Source organism: Octopus bimaculoides, chromosome 2 (assembly GCF_001194135.2).
Source record: "Octopus bimaculoides isolate UCB-OBI-ISO-001 chromosome 2, ASM119413v2, whole genome shotgun sequence".
Taxonomy (NCBI): domain Eukaryota; kingdom Metazoa; phylum Mollusca; class Cephalopoda; order Octopoda; family Octopodidae; genus Octopus; species Octopus bimaculoides.
The window spans coordinates 96,934,778-96,951,244 of record NC_068982.1 but is presented as its reverse complement, the minus strand read 5'-3'; the positions used below and the strand labels follow the sequence as shown (position 1 = coordinate 96,951,244).

The following is a 16,467-nucleotide window of genomic DNA, read 5'->3' as shown; positions in this document are numbered from 1 at the left end:
TTTGATCCAACCAAACTGAACATATACCATGATGATTATATGATTCATAGAATTGCATGGAATTCCCCGAATCAGATGTAAGTATGTTATGTTTTTGAAGGGCAGCGAGCTGGCAGAATCACTAGCACGCTGGGCGAAATGCTTAGCGGTATTTCGTCTGCCGTTACATTCTGAGTTCAAATTCCGTTAAGGTCGACTTTGCCTTTCATCCTTTCGGGGTCGATTAAATAAGTACCAGTTACACACTGGGATCGATGTAATCGATTTAATCCCTTTGTCTGTCCTTGTTTGTCCCCTCTATGTTTAGCCCCCAGTGGGCGATAAAGAAATAAAAAAAAAAATGTTTAGAAGTTGTTATACTTCTTTTAGAAACTAGTATTTGATTCAGGTTATGATGTTTCGATTTTTCAAATTATTTGAAGCCATCTGTTGCAATGTGGTGGACTGAGGCAGTGTTATTGTTTGCAGGATTTATCATATTGTACTCAACTCCCACCTGCACCGAACCAGCCAAAAAAAAAAGAAATTGGGTTGCAAACCCAGCTTCAGCTGTGTCATTCATTTTTAGAAATAAACAAATAAAATAAAATGTAATCCATGATAGAAAATTTTTCTTTCACTACTTAATAAATTTGACAGTTGCTGTTGTCAGTCATGATTGAGCAGGCCTGTGATTAGTTATGTCCATCCTAGGTATAGACGAGTGGTTGGTGAGAGCTGTACAAGCCATGTACAGGGATGCTACCAGTAAGGTGAGGGTTGGCCACGAGTACAGCAAAGAATTTAGAGTACAAGTAGCTGTTCACCAAGGATCAGTCCTCATCCCCCTCATGTTCATCATAGTCGTCCAGGCAATAACAGGGGAGTTTTAAGACAGGCTGTTCCTGGGAGCTCCTCTATGCTGATGACCGTGTTCTTATAGCTGAATCACTACCAGAGCTAGAGAAGTTTCAGGTATGGAAGCAAGGTCTAGAATCGAAAGGCCTTAGAGTTAACCTAGCAAAAACCAAAGTCCTAGTAAGTAGGAGAGCAGACAACTCACAAATCCCTTCACAAATCCCTGCTTGATCTGTAGAAAAAGCATAGGTAGAAACTCCATAAGATGTACCCGGTGTAAGCTATGGACACATAAGAGGTGCAGCAATATCAGAGGAAGGTTATCAGCTTTTGTGTATGGAAGATGCACAGGTACAATAAACACCAAAAATGTACAGAAAATAGACTCCATCAACTGCCAGTGGGGTGAGCTAGAGGTAGTAGATAGCTTCCATTATCTGGGCGACCAAGTTAGTAGTGGAGGTGGATGCTCTGAGAGTGTAGCTCTAAGAATAAGTTTAGGCTGGGCAAAGTTCAGAGAGCTCCTACCTCTGCTGGCAACAAAGGGTCTCTCCCTCAGAGTGAAAGGCAGATTGTATGATGCCTGTGTGCAAACAGCTATGTTACACGGCAGTAAAACATGGGGTATGACAGCTGAGGACGTGCATAGGCTTGAAAGAAATGAAGCCAGTATGCTTTGCTGGTTGTGCAATGTCAGTGTACATGTTGAACGGAGTGTAAGCATCTTGAGAGAAAAGTTGTGCATAAGTAGCATCAGATGTGGTGTACAAGAGACGACAGCACTCATATGGTCATGTGATATGTTTGGACTAGGACAGCTGTGTAAAAAAGTGCCGATCTCTAACTGTGGTGGGAACTTGTGATTGCGGTAAACTCAGGAAGACATGGGACAAGGTGGTGAAGCATAGATATTTGCCCAAGGTGCTGCCCTGTGGGACTGAACTTGAGACCACATAGTTTGGGGCCTAGCTTTGTAATGTGTGTGTGTGTGTGTGTGTGTTAGGACACTGTAACATTCTTATCATTTCTGATCCTAGTAACATCGTAAGTTATTCTACTCTCTGCTCTTTGGAATTAAGCTAATTTCTTCTGAATTTTTGTTTTTACAGAATATTCAAGCAACTTTCTACACCAAAAAGAAATGTTACTTTGTGGAATGTAAGTCACCTTCATAATCTTAAAATTGTCATAAAAGTGGATTTTCATTGTTCATTAGGGACGTATATTAAATCAGCTATTATCAAATCATTATTATTCAAAGCAAACAATTGTTTTGAATCTGTGAGTAGATTATGTGTGGGATATGAAGTGGATTAATTCAACTTATGCAGTTGAAAGCTGACATTCATACACAAAATAAGAAGATATACATTATTGCAATAAAATGCAATTTGATGATCTGCATTTATGATTTATACATAGCTAGCTTAAAAGCTGCACTCCATGCAGGCTTTTAAGTAGCTCTCATGGAGGGCTAATTGGGTCTGCAACTCAAAACTGAGGAGAGCTAAATAGCATGACTATAATACATCTATAATGACTATATGTCCCAGTGGTGTTTGATCAGAAGTTAAGGACGGATGAGAATTAATTCTGTAATGTAATCATTCTATTGTTTCAGTCCCAAGTTGAACTCCAACTGTTGGCCAATCTGTCTCAAAGTTCTTATCTCGACATGGAATTAATGAAGTGAATGTCATTTATCTCCGTCTTGATCTCTGATGTCATCTGACAAACGCCAACTAAGATGGTGTGAATCAGCCAAACTTTACCTGCTAGAATGATTCTGATTCCAAAATGGCATGATGTGTCTATATAGAGCAAATGTAGACTGAGATATAGGGTTCCCAAATGGACAGTCAGAATTTCGCTTTTATTATAATAGATTAATCTGTATTGCTTATTTTGTGTTGTTTCTTGAAACATACAGTTATAATAATTTGTTAGCTGAAATCAAAAGACAGTGAAACCTTTTATGTAATACTTGTTTCCCCATAGGTGAATTCACTTAGATTATTGTCAGAGATATTTTTTCTAAATACCTGATAAAGAATTTAACTATATTATAGTGTTGTAAACATGCAACATTCTAAAATATTTTGGCTTTGTTTTGGTTTCCTGTTTAAGTAAATATTGAAATTGTGTTTGGCAATGGTAGATTGAGCTAAAATTAAGGCATGCAATCTTTAAAAGGGCATTTAAAATTTATGTTCATACTTAATTTACTAATGCAAAAATACCTCTGTACTTACTACTCTTCATTGTGTATTATACAAACATTTTTTTGTTGCCAAGAAACTCGTGATGGTCTTCAAAAGCGTATTTTAGGTCAATTCATGACTGTAATTTGATATGGGGTGCAGGGCAAATGTTGCAACTTTAAACCAATTACTTTTGCACTCAGTAAAGTGGTTGTCAAGAGGTGATAGCTTGGAAGAGTTTGTTGATTTATCTTTTACTGGTTTCAACCCAGGGCTGAGGTCATGCTGATGCACCACCTGTACTTACTTGGTGTTGTTTCCAGTATTGTTTTTGGTAAAGTAGCAAGTTGGATGAAGCTGCTCTTCATTGTGTCTTCTGCTGCAATGTGGGTTCATCCGGTATCTCAGATAGAAACCTGTCCAGACATTCCTTGAAAACTTCCACAGCAATACCTTGTAGATCTCCAAGGTTGCCTAGCAGGATGTTAAACAATTGTGGGCCCTTGAAACCCAGCCTATTGAAGTATTGTGTCCTTATTTTAGATGGGGAAGACAGGATCTTTGGTATGATGCAGTGTTGTCCAGTTCGAGGATTGGTATAGCTGTCAATTCCAAAATTGGGAGCTAAACCCTCCAAGATCTTCAAAATATATATCATTGCATACCTCTCTCGTCTTCTCTCCAGGAAATAGAGACTCAGCTCCTTTAGCTTCTCCTAGTAGCCCATCTTTTGCATCGAATCATTCTTCTTTGTGTATTGATGCTGGATTGCTTTGAGTGCCACAGTTTGTTTCACACTCTCTAGGGACCATAGTTGGGAGCAGTAGTCCAAGCGGCTGAGAATGAAAGTCCTCCATAGGATTAGCAGGGCTTCCCTTTTCCTGGTTCTGAATGTCCTCAGAATCCATCCAGCCATTTGCTTACACAGTGTTGCCATCTTGGTAATATGCAAATGGAATGTTGCATCATTGCTCATGTGAACCCCCAGGTCATGCACCAACTCTGACTCTGAGATCATATTACCTTCTGGTCCAGTGTATTCTGATTCTAGCCTGGTGTTGGCCCGATAGTGGAGTGCCTGAAATTTCATAGCATTGAACTGCATATTATTTTTGTTAGCCCATTTGTATATTTCATTCAGGCCTTTCTGCAGTTTTATGATGTCCTCTGAGTTGCTAACTGCCTGTGATACTTTTGTGTCATCAGCATTACTGGTGAGATTGGCTGGCTGTACTGCAGAGGGCATGTTTGAGAGGGCCACCACAAATAGTAGTGGCCCCAGTACAGTTCCCTGTAGGACTACACTGAGAATTGGTGTCTCTTCAGAGTGAGCACCATTGGCTACAACTGTCTGACTCCTGCCCTTCAAAAAGTGTTGCAGCCACTCTCCCAGTTTCCTAGTAATACCAAGATTTCGCAGCTTGTGACATATGCCAGATCAACCTTGTTGAAGGCCTTGGCAAAGTCGAGGTACATCATGTCTGCAGCTGACTGGTTTAGCTTTTGTTTCAGTACCCAGTCAAAGTGCTGCAGCAGCTGTGTGAGGCAGCTCCTCCCTGGACTGAAGCGATGTCGCGTGTTTGTGAGAAGGTTGTTTTCTTCTAGGAATGTGATCAGCCTTTTTCTGACAATGCATTACATTGTCTTGCTAACATGTGAGGTTAGAGAGATGGGCCTGTAGTTTTTAGCATCTGCTCTGCTCCCTCTATGAACATATTATACCCTCTTTGAGCATGTTGGGAAGTTTACCACTTCAAGGAAACTCTGAAAGTGTATCAGCAGTGGGTTTGCAAAAGCCTTTTTACATATCTTTAAGAGAACAGCTGGGAGTCCATCTGTATCCATTGCTGAGTTTGATCTCATCTTATCTCATCAATGGCTGATATTACATCCTCTTCTGTTATGTTGATGTAATCGATGGTTGCCTCTTTTCCAAATAGATTCATTGCACTGAAAAACTCCCCAGGCTTATTTATTTGCAGGAGTCAGACAGTTGTAGCCAATGGAGAAGTGAAAACACTTCGGAATTGTTTATTCAGTGCTTCACTTATCTTCCCCAGGTCTGCAGTTAGTGAGCCATTTTTACCAAATAGTGGCCCTATCTTATAGCGTACTAAGGCAGACTCCTTTGCCAATGTCTAGAAGGCTTTAGGATTTCTTTATTTTTTCGACTGCCCAGGTTTCTCTTTCTTCTTTTTTTTTTTTTTTTTTTTTTTTTTTTTTTTTTTTTTTTGTGGGAGATTTTCAGTTTATTTTCAATCTCAAAGAGTTCCTCTGTCTGGTGGGATTTCACACTGTCATTGAAGTGTGTATTTAAATGATTCAAGATCTTTATTCTCCGTCGCATGAGTATTCTCCTGTCTCAGGGAATGATATTTTTGTGTGTATTGGCTTTCTTCTCTGGGACATATTTAATGCATATGGCTTGCATTATTGACATGAATTTATTGAGTTTCATACCTATGTCTTGCATAGAGAGGCCAGTGCTGTTAGAGTATCTGTTTTTGAAGTGACTTCCAGTCAGCTTTATAGAAATTTAGCCTGGATAGGGTTTGAGTGCCATCTGTGCAGAGTTTATCTTTGGTTAATTCCAGGCCATACATTGTCAGTTCTATCATGTTATGGTCTGAGAATATTGTCAGTGATATATTTACGTTGTGGATAATTTCCACATTGTTTATAAAACCGAGGTCCAAAATATTTTTGTGCCTGGTTGGAGAGAGTATGATCTGCTCCATGAATAGCATTTTTATAAGATCAAGTGGAGATTCTGCTTGATTTCGCTCATTTTGTGTCATTCCTGGGGTTATGTTGCCCTCAGGCAACCTGATGTTGGGGAAGTTGAAGTCACCTATCAGGAATATAGTAGTATGTTGATCCAATTGTGTTAGTACTTTTTTTATAGCACTGAGGCTTTCCTCAAATTTTCCATTATGATTTGAGGCATCAGGTGGGCAATATAGTGTGCATATCACTATATCAAGTTACTTTAGATGTACTATGGGTGTATCACACTGGACTGAAATTTGATAACGGTTAATGGTGTGACATCTTTACGGATGTACATTGCAACTCCACCATGACTTCTTTTTCTTTTGCCTGTATGGAAGATAACATACATTGATATGTGTAGCTCTACATCATTTATGTCTGATGACAGATGTGTTTCTGTGAGTGCAATGCATATAATTTAATTGCATGCAGAAAAATTCTTCAGGTGTGCAATTTTGCATTTGCTGTTGTTCTGTAGCAAGCCTCTTATCTTTATTAATAGAAAGTGTGTTGGTGTGATGGGTTGCTTGATGGCAGTGGTGGCCAACCGGGGTCCATCAATTGTGGCAGTCTTGCATGCGAGGGTACATAGCTCAGCTTTGTCTGTAGCTATGACAACCGTTGCACTATTTTCTGCATTATAATAAATACCATAAAGTATTTTGTTTCATCTATCTATTCACCAAACTCAAATTCTGCCAAAGTTAGTTTTGCCTTTATACCCCCCCACATCCAGTTTAATAAATTGCATACCAGTGATGTAATATGGCCAATTAGGTCAATTTTCTCCTTCTCATAAATTTCTGGCCCTCTGCTAACATGTGAGAAATCATTATTTAATGAAGCTGGATGTTGTTTCAAGATAGTGTGTGTGCATGCAGCATTTTCTTTTTTGTTCAAATTTCTGATGATCTCAGTTACAAATAAGTCAAATATTTTACATTTATTTCAGGAAGAAAAGGAATTTGAAAAGGAAGGCAAGAAGCTTGAAGAGTGAGTTATTTGTTGTTGTTGTTTAGGATTGGCCTAGGTCTTATTTTCAAGTCTATAGTGAAAATATGGGTTGTATCACTGCAAGGCTGAGCTTCCCAACTTGCATTTTCTGTGTTATACTGTCTTGTTGGAAATGATCAAAGCCAATCCAGCTTTGGCATTCCTATTTTTTGTTTCAGGCACTGTATATCTGGGGCTACATAATCTTAAAGGAAAGGATATATTGCAATACAAAAGAAGTTTGGCTATTATTTCTAGCTGGTCAAATGACCATGTAGAAGCTCTCTCATAGGTTCAAGAGTGAGTTGGATGTATGTTTGCCAATGATTTACAAAAAAAAGTAATGAAAGTTTTAAATGAAACTTAAATAGGTATCAGTATAGTTTGTTTAAAATATTGGACAGTCACAGTTAGCTGTGTAAATTGTATGACATCAACAGATGATGCTAGTGTCTGTGTGTAATTTACACTCATAAGACATTCAGGTATTTGATATAATAAATTGTTGAACTTCTAGATAACCTTCATCGGATGTGATGGGTTGACCCATTCCATGCTTGCCTATTATAATTCATCTCACAGAATTGATTCTCAAATGACATGAGAAAAAGTTTGCTATACAGCAATTCTATTTAGAGAAAGTGTGATCCACATACATTTATAGTAACCACAACCACCACCACCAATTTTTTTTAATTACCATATTTCCCAGCTCCTAAGTTCTACAATTGAAAAGACACACCTTATAGTTAGGAAATTTTTGACAGTTTATAAAAATATCAGAGCTCTTTTGTAAAATTATCTAATTCAGAACAAAATAGTTGTGCATTTATTAAATCCAGTTCAGCACAACCAGATATACTTGCTATGAAGCATCCATAGGATTTCTTTACATTGTTTAACACCATTCCCCTACCACTCCCCTACAGGATTTTCATAGTTGTTACCAAACGTTCTCAAACTGACAAAAGCAGACCCCACTATCAGTGAAATTTTTTAACCGTTACCCCACCCGTTTTATAAATGGGAAAGCTAAAATAGATTTTGCATCTCTAATTCTTCTCTTTATGCCATGAAGTTTGACAAGTTTAAAATGTTGAAAATCACATAAATTTTGTTAAATATGGTAATATGTCTGCTGTCTTTTCAATCTTCATAGTTCCCCCATTCCTATGGAAAGGACATTATTTAAAAAAAACACTGATCTACATCAGCATCACACCTTGTTAGCTATTTCTGGGTTACTACTATATTCATAAAGAAGTTCATCTTTGGTGCCATCCATCATATAACTGATTACACATATAAGAAAAAAAATCTTGACTATTATTTTCTATTCTCACAACAGCTCATGATGATTTAACATACTTGTGCCATTGTAGGTTGCTTCATGCAGCCTTTTAGAGGTTACTTAATTCCTGGCAGTCATCCTCTTGTTCCACTCTTTGAACCATTTCAAAGTTCAAAACGAGAAGAGATTGAAGAGAAAAGGATATTTTTAACTGTATTTCAGTTTTAAAAGAATTCTGTATGGTTTATAACTCTTCTTGTCCTTCATGGAATTTATGGTCATCCTTGTGCCCAGCTACAGCAATTTCATTGAATTTATGATCCTTATATTCATCTTCATGTCCATCTACTCCAACTTTGTGTTTGTCTTCATTCCAGTTACACTAGCTTCACATTCAACTTCATGTCCAACTTTGACACAAGGAGATAATGCTGCATGATTGACTCTAAGCACTACTGAAAAACCTGCATTTCAACTCTGGCAACAAGGACAGGCTTCAAAAAATTTGTCCTATCTTTGACAAAATTGCAGAAAATTTCATAACTGTTTATATACCCATGCAGGACATTTTCACTGATGAAAGTCTGTGGAAATTTAAGTGGCAGCTGAAATTCAAGCAGTACAATCCTATAAAATGTGCCTGCTTCAGGATAAAATTTCATCTGGTTTGTCAGTCACCTGATGCAGCTTGTGGCTATACTTGGAACTATAAAATATACACTGGAGAAGATAAATTAGATAGTCCAGTATCCACGAATGTTGTCTTGTTGATGAATAACAAGTTGTTAGACAAACGATACAACATTCATATGGATAACTAATTTTGCAGTCCTGACTTCTTTCTTTGGCTGCAGGCAAGGAAAACAAATGCCTGTGGGACTGTGTGCACCTTCAGGAAAAACATGACACCTGAACTTCACAATGTGAAACTTTGCAAAGACAAAACTGTGTGCCACTTCACTGATGGTAGCATTATTGCATTGGTGTGGAGAGATAATTAAAATATTTGTTTGCTGTCCACCACGTATTCTACTGGCATGTCCCACACTGGCAAACGAGATGGCTGGAAATCTAGTAATGAAACGAACTGTTGTGTTGCTATACAATCACGCAATGGGTGGCACGTAAAAAGCACCATTCGAACATGTTTGTTACCAGCGTCGCCTAACTGGCACTTGTGCCAGTGGGATGTGAAAAAACATTCGAGCGAGGTCATTGCCAGTGCCGCTGGGCTGGTTCCTGTGCAGGTGGCACGTAAAAAACACCACTTGAACGTGGCCATTGCCAGTACTGCCTGACTGGCCCTCATGCCGGTGGCATGTAAAAGCACCCACTACACTCTCGGACATATACATTCGTTATATGGTGGACATATAAATTCGTTTTTGATACAGCAAATGCTTGGCAGTGTGGAAGATGGACTAACATTCTGTGAGTTGCTTGTGAAATGAATAATAGAAGTTTCAAATATTCCACCATACTGATCACAGGGGCATCCACAGTCTGGCTCCTCCCCTTTGTTGAATCATCAAGGAACGTGGACATTTCCCCCACTTCAATTCCACCAATAAAAGAAAAGAAGTATGTGCCAAAATGATGTGCTGTGTGCGTAGCACGCAGTATATATATGCACAGACTGACTTGTCTTATGTATTACACCCTGTTTTCAAATTTACCATACCAAAGGTTACTTTTGATGCTTTCTTAAGCCAATATACAGTAATTGTTTGACTTACGCTTTTGGGTGATCTTATTCCTGTAGTATTACTGTAGGAGCGTTTAGCCCAGTAATAATAGTTTACATACATAAACAGTACTTGTTTTAAAGTGGTTGACGTAAATATATGCCAAACCACTGTGACACACTGAGAGCTGATCTCAGCCAAAATGATTGCCACTGATGCAGCCTAATGTCCTAATAAACAACTTTTGCCATGGGGTTTAGCTGCCAGGCCAGTAACATACCACCAACATAACCAATTGCTAAGCTGTAATCTTTACATAAGTGACATTCTTAAGATCTCCCGTGAAAATTTTCATCCTATAACTTGTCCATGACGTAAGATTAAAAGAAAAATTCATGTCATTGTTAACATTTTTACATTTTGTTCAGTCTTTTGAATCTCTCTCCTTAAACATAACATGTCTCCTATTTCTTTCTTTTATATTTCAGACTTGAGGAGACATGTAGGAAACTTTACAAGGATTCTAAAAAGTGCTCAGAGACAGCTTCAAGTGAGTATTTATAATATTTTACATTTATGTCTAATATTAGGAATAGTTAAATTGATGATTTTTCTATTATGTTAATTATTTATCCAGGTGTTTATAGTTTGTTAAATCTCTGAACAAGGTATAAACAGTAACTGCACGACAACTTGCATTGAAGATCAGTGATTGTTGTACGCTGACGAAGGGTAAATACCCAGAAACCCGGGTCCGTGCGTATCGCGTCAGATCGACGATGGGAAGGATGACTTCCCTTTGCAAATACCGACAGGGCACAGAAAGTGTGTCAATAGCCAGCTGGAGGAGATGTTCTCCCGGGGCTAAAAGTAGCAGTAACATTCACCCTTAGGGTTTAGCCACATTTAAGTGGCAAATATACTTCACATTGTTTATAGTTTGTTAGGCAGGTAGTGGAACAATGTTTATCATCACCAGCATTATGGCAGTGTTTTAGCTGAAGGAAGATAAACATCATCATTTTATGTCCATGTTCCATGCTGACATAAGTTGGACAGTTTGACAGGATCTGATCAGCCGAAAGACTGCTCTGAGCTCCAGTGTCTCCTCTGGTGCGGTTTCTATGGCTGGATGCCCTTCTTAATGCCAACCGCTTTACAGTTTGTACTGAGATTTTTTATCGTGCCACCAGCACTAGTGAGGTCACCATGTAACATGCAAGACTATGAACCCCAAATCGTGGGGTTCAACTTTATGCTAAGGGTTGAAGGGTTAAGGTATGAGAGGAGGTGGTGGGCAGAGCAGTTCCTTGTTGTGGAGAAGCTACATGGCTACTCATATTTAAAAGAGAGGGTGGGAATGATCAGTAAGGATTCTGCAATGAGATAAATAGTGGTGATGAGATATCCAGGTAGCCCCTCAAAGTATGAGTTAAGTTAAAGTGAATGAGGACAGATGAACTAAGAGTATGAGTGTGAGTTTGCAAGAGTGAATGACAGAGCAAGGACTGGAGGAATGAGAGAGGAGAGATGGGCAACAACTGTAAAGATTGTATATGTAGGGAATGATAGACAAGTGGTGGTGCATGACAAATGATGCATGAGTTGGGGAGGATAGAGGGATGCAGAAGAGAATGGAGGGAGGGGAAAGAGTTGCAGAGTAGTAACAATGATACAGTTGACAGGGAGAGAACAAGAGGCAGGAGTAATGAATGAGGAGAGATAATTGGGTTCAGTGGAGATGGGGATGAATCAGTGTAATATGTGAATAGAGAGAATATTAATGGATGAAGAATGGCTAACAGGTGAAATGGTTCGGCTAGCAAACAAGATTGTTTTCAGTATTGAGTTACAATTCTTTATGTTCTAGGTTTAAATGCTACAAGGGTCAACTTTGCCTTTTATCCTTCCTGAATAAGTATTAATCAAATATCTGGGTCAGTATCCTCGTTATATCCCTCTCTGTAATTTGAGGCCATAGAAGTCATTATCACTATCCTCAAGAATAATATAGCTTCTTTTCCATGCAACTTCTTTTTTAAGCCTTACTATATGTTTGTGTTTCACAGGTCTGAGTAAATGTGAACGGAGAATCACACAAGATTTAATGGCCAGTACATTATGTAAGTCAGAATCAAAATTAATGCATCACTGTGAAGAGTGGGATAATTCAATTGTTAAGTTGAACCTTCATATGCAAGAAATGGTAAGTAATTAATTAATATTTGAATTATTATGATCTAAAACTGAAACTTTGTATGAGATTAAAGAACATGAGAAAATGATTTTAACTTGAACAATTAATGCAAGCCTTCCCTGTTTGGATATCAGTGAGGATAATATTTTTTTTAGCAATATCAAGGTTGCTGAGGATTTTCTCAAACAGACTCCTGTATTTAGAGGTACACATTTGATATGTCAAGGAAATGAAACCATTATGTTGAGTCCCTCATCAATGACCAATTCAAATTATTATACATCTGTATTGACAATGCCACATTCTTCTAAACCAACACTTCAATGCCAAACACGAATGATGCATGCTCTGAGGAACGAAGGAGTTGGAGCTGCCCAAGAGTGGCGGAGGCACAACGAGGCAACAAAGCCACCATTAGGTCCCTGACAGGAGCTAGGGCACAAATTACTCGAGCCTGAAAGGATGTGTGAGGCCTTTCAACAACACTTTACCTGACTGTTCGGGACAACTGGTGGGTCAGAACACTGAGTGGATTTTAGTGCCTACCTGCATAGTCTGCCACAACTCTCAGCAAGAGAGGTGGAGTATTGTGAAAGACCCATCACAGCTGTGGATGTACGGGATGCAATGGCAGGCTGCGTGGGAGACAAGTCGCCAGGCTTGGATGGTCTGCCCTATGAACTTTATTGTCATATGCCAGACTTGTTTGGAGGCATCTTGGCAGCCGCCTACTGCAACTGGCAGCAAAACAGGAGTATCCCTGTCTCTGTAAAGCGAGGAGCAGTGGCACTGCTAAAGAAAGATCCAAGCAAGGGGAATGTCATAGATAACTTCAGGCCCATCACTGTGCTCAACGCACACTTGAAGATTTTGGCCAAGGTGTTAGCCAAGAGGTTGGCGCTGGTCGACAAGGCACAAACATGCACCGTGCCAGGTAGGAGTACCCATGACAACCTCCATCTGATGCACCGCACCATAGACAGGGTAGTTAAGGAACCTGGCATGGGTGGGACACTGATCAATTTGGATCAAACAAAAGTTTTTGATAGGGTAGTGTATCACTACTTGGAGGCTGTCCTTAGAGCGGCTGGTTTTGGTCCCATCTTCTACGGTTGGATCACTGCCTTATACAGCGGCATCTGCTCGGTAGTTCGCATAAATGGTCATTTGTCCAGACCATTTAACATCACGCATTTGGTTCGTCAGGGATGCCTTCTCTCATCACTTCTGTGCGCATTGACTCTTGAGCCACTACTGTGGAAGCTGATGGCGCTGAGGGGCCTGCCACGAGAGCTAGGATGCAGGAGGAGCGTGTCTGCATACGCGGATGACGTCACCGTCATAGTGTCAAGCCACAGAAGAAGTGAGGTTGGCAGTTTGGGGCAGAACCCTTCATTAGAGTGAAACATTATTAGTAAGTTACATATATGACAGAAAGAGCAAAAGAGAGAAAGCATTGATTGCTTTTGTTCAGAGAGTGAATTTGTATCTTTATGCAACCACATTTGTTAAATCCTGCCATTCAATAAATGATGCATTTGAAAAAATATGGACTTGAATATTTCAAAATTTTTTCTTTTGTAAAATTCTTTAATTTTTTTTTTTTTTTTTCATTGATAGAATTCCAACATCCAAAAGACGCTTGTGGAACCTGTCAAAAAGTAAATACATTTTCTTAAACTTGTTTTATTGTAAATCTGATGTTTCTGGCATTTGTTAATGTTTCTGTTGATGTTGAATTTTAATATTAGCACAAGGCCACATGCAAAACGGGTGTGTGTGTATTAATGTGTACTGTGCATTTCAGTCCCAAGACCAGCTTTGGTACTTGAGTTTTTCATGCTCGTGTTTTTTAGTGTAAAAAAAAAAAAAGTGGCTTCTCTCCAAGTATGGACAATAGTTTTGTCTATCACTAGTTTATTGATATCTTGTTAAGTTGATGTATTTTGGAGATGCTTTTCTTGCTTAGAATATAAACTTCTTTTGTCTAGATAGAGCATTTTGTAGTTGATCATATCAACTATAATAAAATCTTACTGGTATTTGAGTGAAGAACTCTGGAGATATCAAACTTAATACATGTTAGCAATGCCAAATTCACCTGATTTTACTGAAGGTGATTGAATGAAACTATTTCTTCTTGTTAGCTGCATTGTTGTTTCTTATACAGTAATAATTCTCAACTTGTGGATTACAATATAACCCTGAATATGTTGCAAAGTTTTTTAAAATATTTTATAAAACATTAAATGTTCATGAATATACTATTAATAAACCATAGGCATAAGAGCTACAGCACGACATTGACTGCAAATGAAAACAAGAATATTTCCTCTGCAAAAATATTAACTGTTAATTTTATTTGATTTTTGGAAAATTATTTTTTTTTATTTGAATATTTAACGACAACCATACAGAATTGGGTCACAATGATGAAAGATTGACAACCCCTGTTCTATACTATGTAGATCACTACTTAGAAGTTAAGATTCTGAACAACCTAAGTTCAACCCCTGAGCTTGTTGTACTTTTCCAACTGAGCAAAAACAAGTTCTACATGTACTAAATGATTGAGTGGCTAAATGATAGAAAAATCACCTGATTTGAAAAGCAATCATTTAAACAGTGTGCTTTATTTTGTTTTTCTTGAACATTTTTTTCATTTATTTTCTCAATAAAATTTCAGAAGTGAGAGGTCGGGTTTTTAGTTATATTCAACGTTAAAATCAGGCATGTGCCATTAGTAATTACTCAGGTAGGTAGTTGGTGACCTTTATGTAGTAAAACACACAAAAAATAAGTGAAACACAGATGCGCAACTGAGTTGAAGGCAGCTTCTACCTTTATAGCATGTAAAGAAAACAGTGTTGTAGGAGTGTACACAGCATGTGTACTACAGCAGTACTATGTGTAGCTTAAATACTGAGATTGAAAAGTAGCGGCAAATTACCTACAAGAAAATAAAATATTTTGCAATTTATGAAAAGTAATCTTCATAATTTTATTGAATTAAGTACATATTTTGCCATAAAAGGAAAATGTTGCTATCGATCTATTTTATTCAAGGTAGATAGTGCCTACCTTACCTACCTAGGCAGCTCTGGTTAACAGGAATTTATGTTATTGAAAAATATATCACATTAATATTTTGTTGCTTCAGTAATATCAATACAACTGCTTCTTGTCACTACAGGTTTAGTAGTATATTCCCCAGTCTTCATGCGGCTAAGAAAAAGAGGGAACAAGCTTTGGAGGTTTGTACTGTTATTTATTTTTATATGCTTTATTCTATTTAAAATCTCTCTAATTCTAAATACTTACCTGGAGAAGGAGATGTATCATAAAGGAACTGATTAGAATCTTTTTAAAACACTAAAATTTCTAACATTCAGAAGCCTAAAACTCAATTGGTTATGTTATATCAATGTCTTACTGATTAAAACATCAATAGCTTCTGGAATTTGGTTAAGTTAGGAAGAAGAGGAATCTGATGTTTCAACACTGTCTCATTGAGAAAGAAAATGAAAATTTTTTTCAAATGATAGTTTTTAGACTTCAAATTCTTCTTTTCCCCAGCCTTCCTTATAAACTTAGCAAAACTCATAAATTTCATTGTATATTTTTTACCAACTTGTGGATGTGGCAAAATGTTTGCTTCCCAACCACATGACTTCAGGCTCAATCCCTTTGTATGGCACTTTGGGCAAATGTGAGTAGATTTGGTAGGAAGAAACTGAAAGAAGTCTTTCATTCATATATATATATATATATATATATATATATATGCATGTGTTACTGTCTCCTTCCTTTGACTTCATATGATTGTTGGGATTCTTTCGGTTTCCATCAACCAAATTCACTTGCAAGGCTTTGGTCAGCCCAGTATTATAATAGAAAACACTCATCCATGGTGCCACACTGTTGGACTGAACCCAAAACCATTTGTTGAGAAGCAAACTTCTCAACCACAACCATACCTGTGTTTATTCAAGATTAGGATTATATTTTCACTAATTCTGTCTAGAGGGCTGTGGCTACACTGGGCCATTGATTGAAGTAAGTTTGTATCATCTGTGAACTGTGTTCTTCATATCTAAATCCCATTATCGATGATTTTCACTGATTAATGATTCTTTTTGCTTCAGGAATACAAAAGATGTGAAGCTAAGGTCAAAAAGTACCAAGACCGTGAACGTACTGGAAACAATATTGTCAAGTTAAATCAGGTACCGTTCACTTGTTATCTTTGCAATGTTTTTATTATAATCACCACCATATCTTTACATAATTGACAAAAATGACAAAATTGTTAATCTTGAACAAAATACTTTGCAGATTGTTTCAATGCTTTGTGTTGTGAGTTCATGTCACACCAATGTTAATTTTGCTTTCCACCCTTCCAGAGTTGATAAAATAAAGTACTTGTCTAAAGTGATAGATTAACTGAATTGTTAGTGTTGAACAAAATTCTTTGTGGTATTTCTTCTACAC

The 16,467-nt window shown here is 37.8% G+C and overlaps 1 protein-coding gene across 3 annotated transcripts in view; it reads left to right on the top strand.

Annotated features, from left to right (window-relative positions):
- LOC106869110 (bridging integrator 3) overlaps positions 1-16,467 on the top strand; it is a 24,859-nt gene that overhangs the window by 4,361 nt on the left and 4,031 nt on the right. For 2 of the 3 annotated variants that reach the window (XM_014914655.2, XM_014914654.2), the window contains exons 3-10: positions 51-77; positions 1,947-1,995; positions 6,763-6,803; positions 10,268-10,329; positions 11,849-11,985; positions 13,597-13,637; positions 15,170-15,230; positions 16,122-16,202. In XM_014914655.2, coding sequence (XP_014770141.1) covers positions 51-77; positions 1,947-1,995; positions 6,763-6,803; positions 10,268-10,329; positions 11,849-11,985; positions 13,597-13,637; positions 15,170-15,230; positions 16,122-16,202 — 499 coding nt within the window. The remainder of the gene's footprint in view (positions 1-50; positions 78-1,946; positions 1,996-6,762; positions 6,804-10,267; positions 10,330-11,848; positions 11,986-13,596; positions 13,638-15,169; positions 15,231-16,121; positions 16,203-16,467) is intronic. The other variant, XM_052978493.1, reaches the window with a different exon arrangement.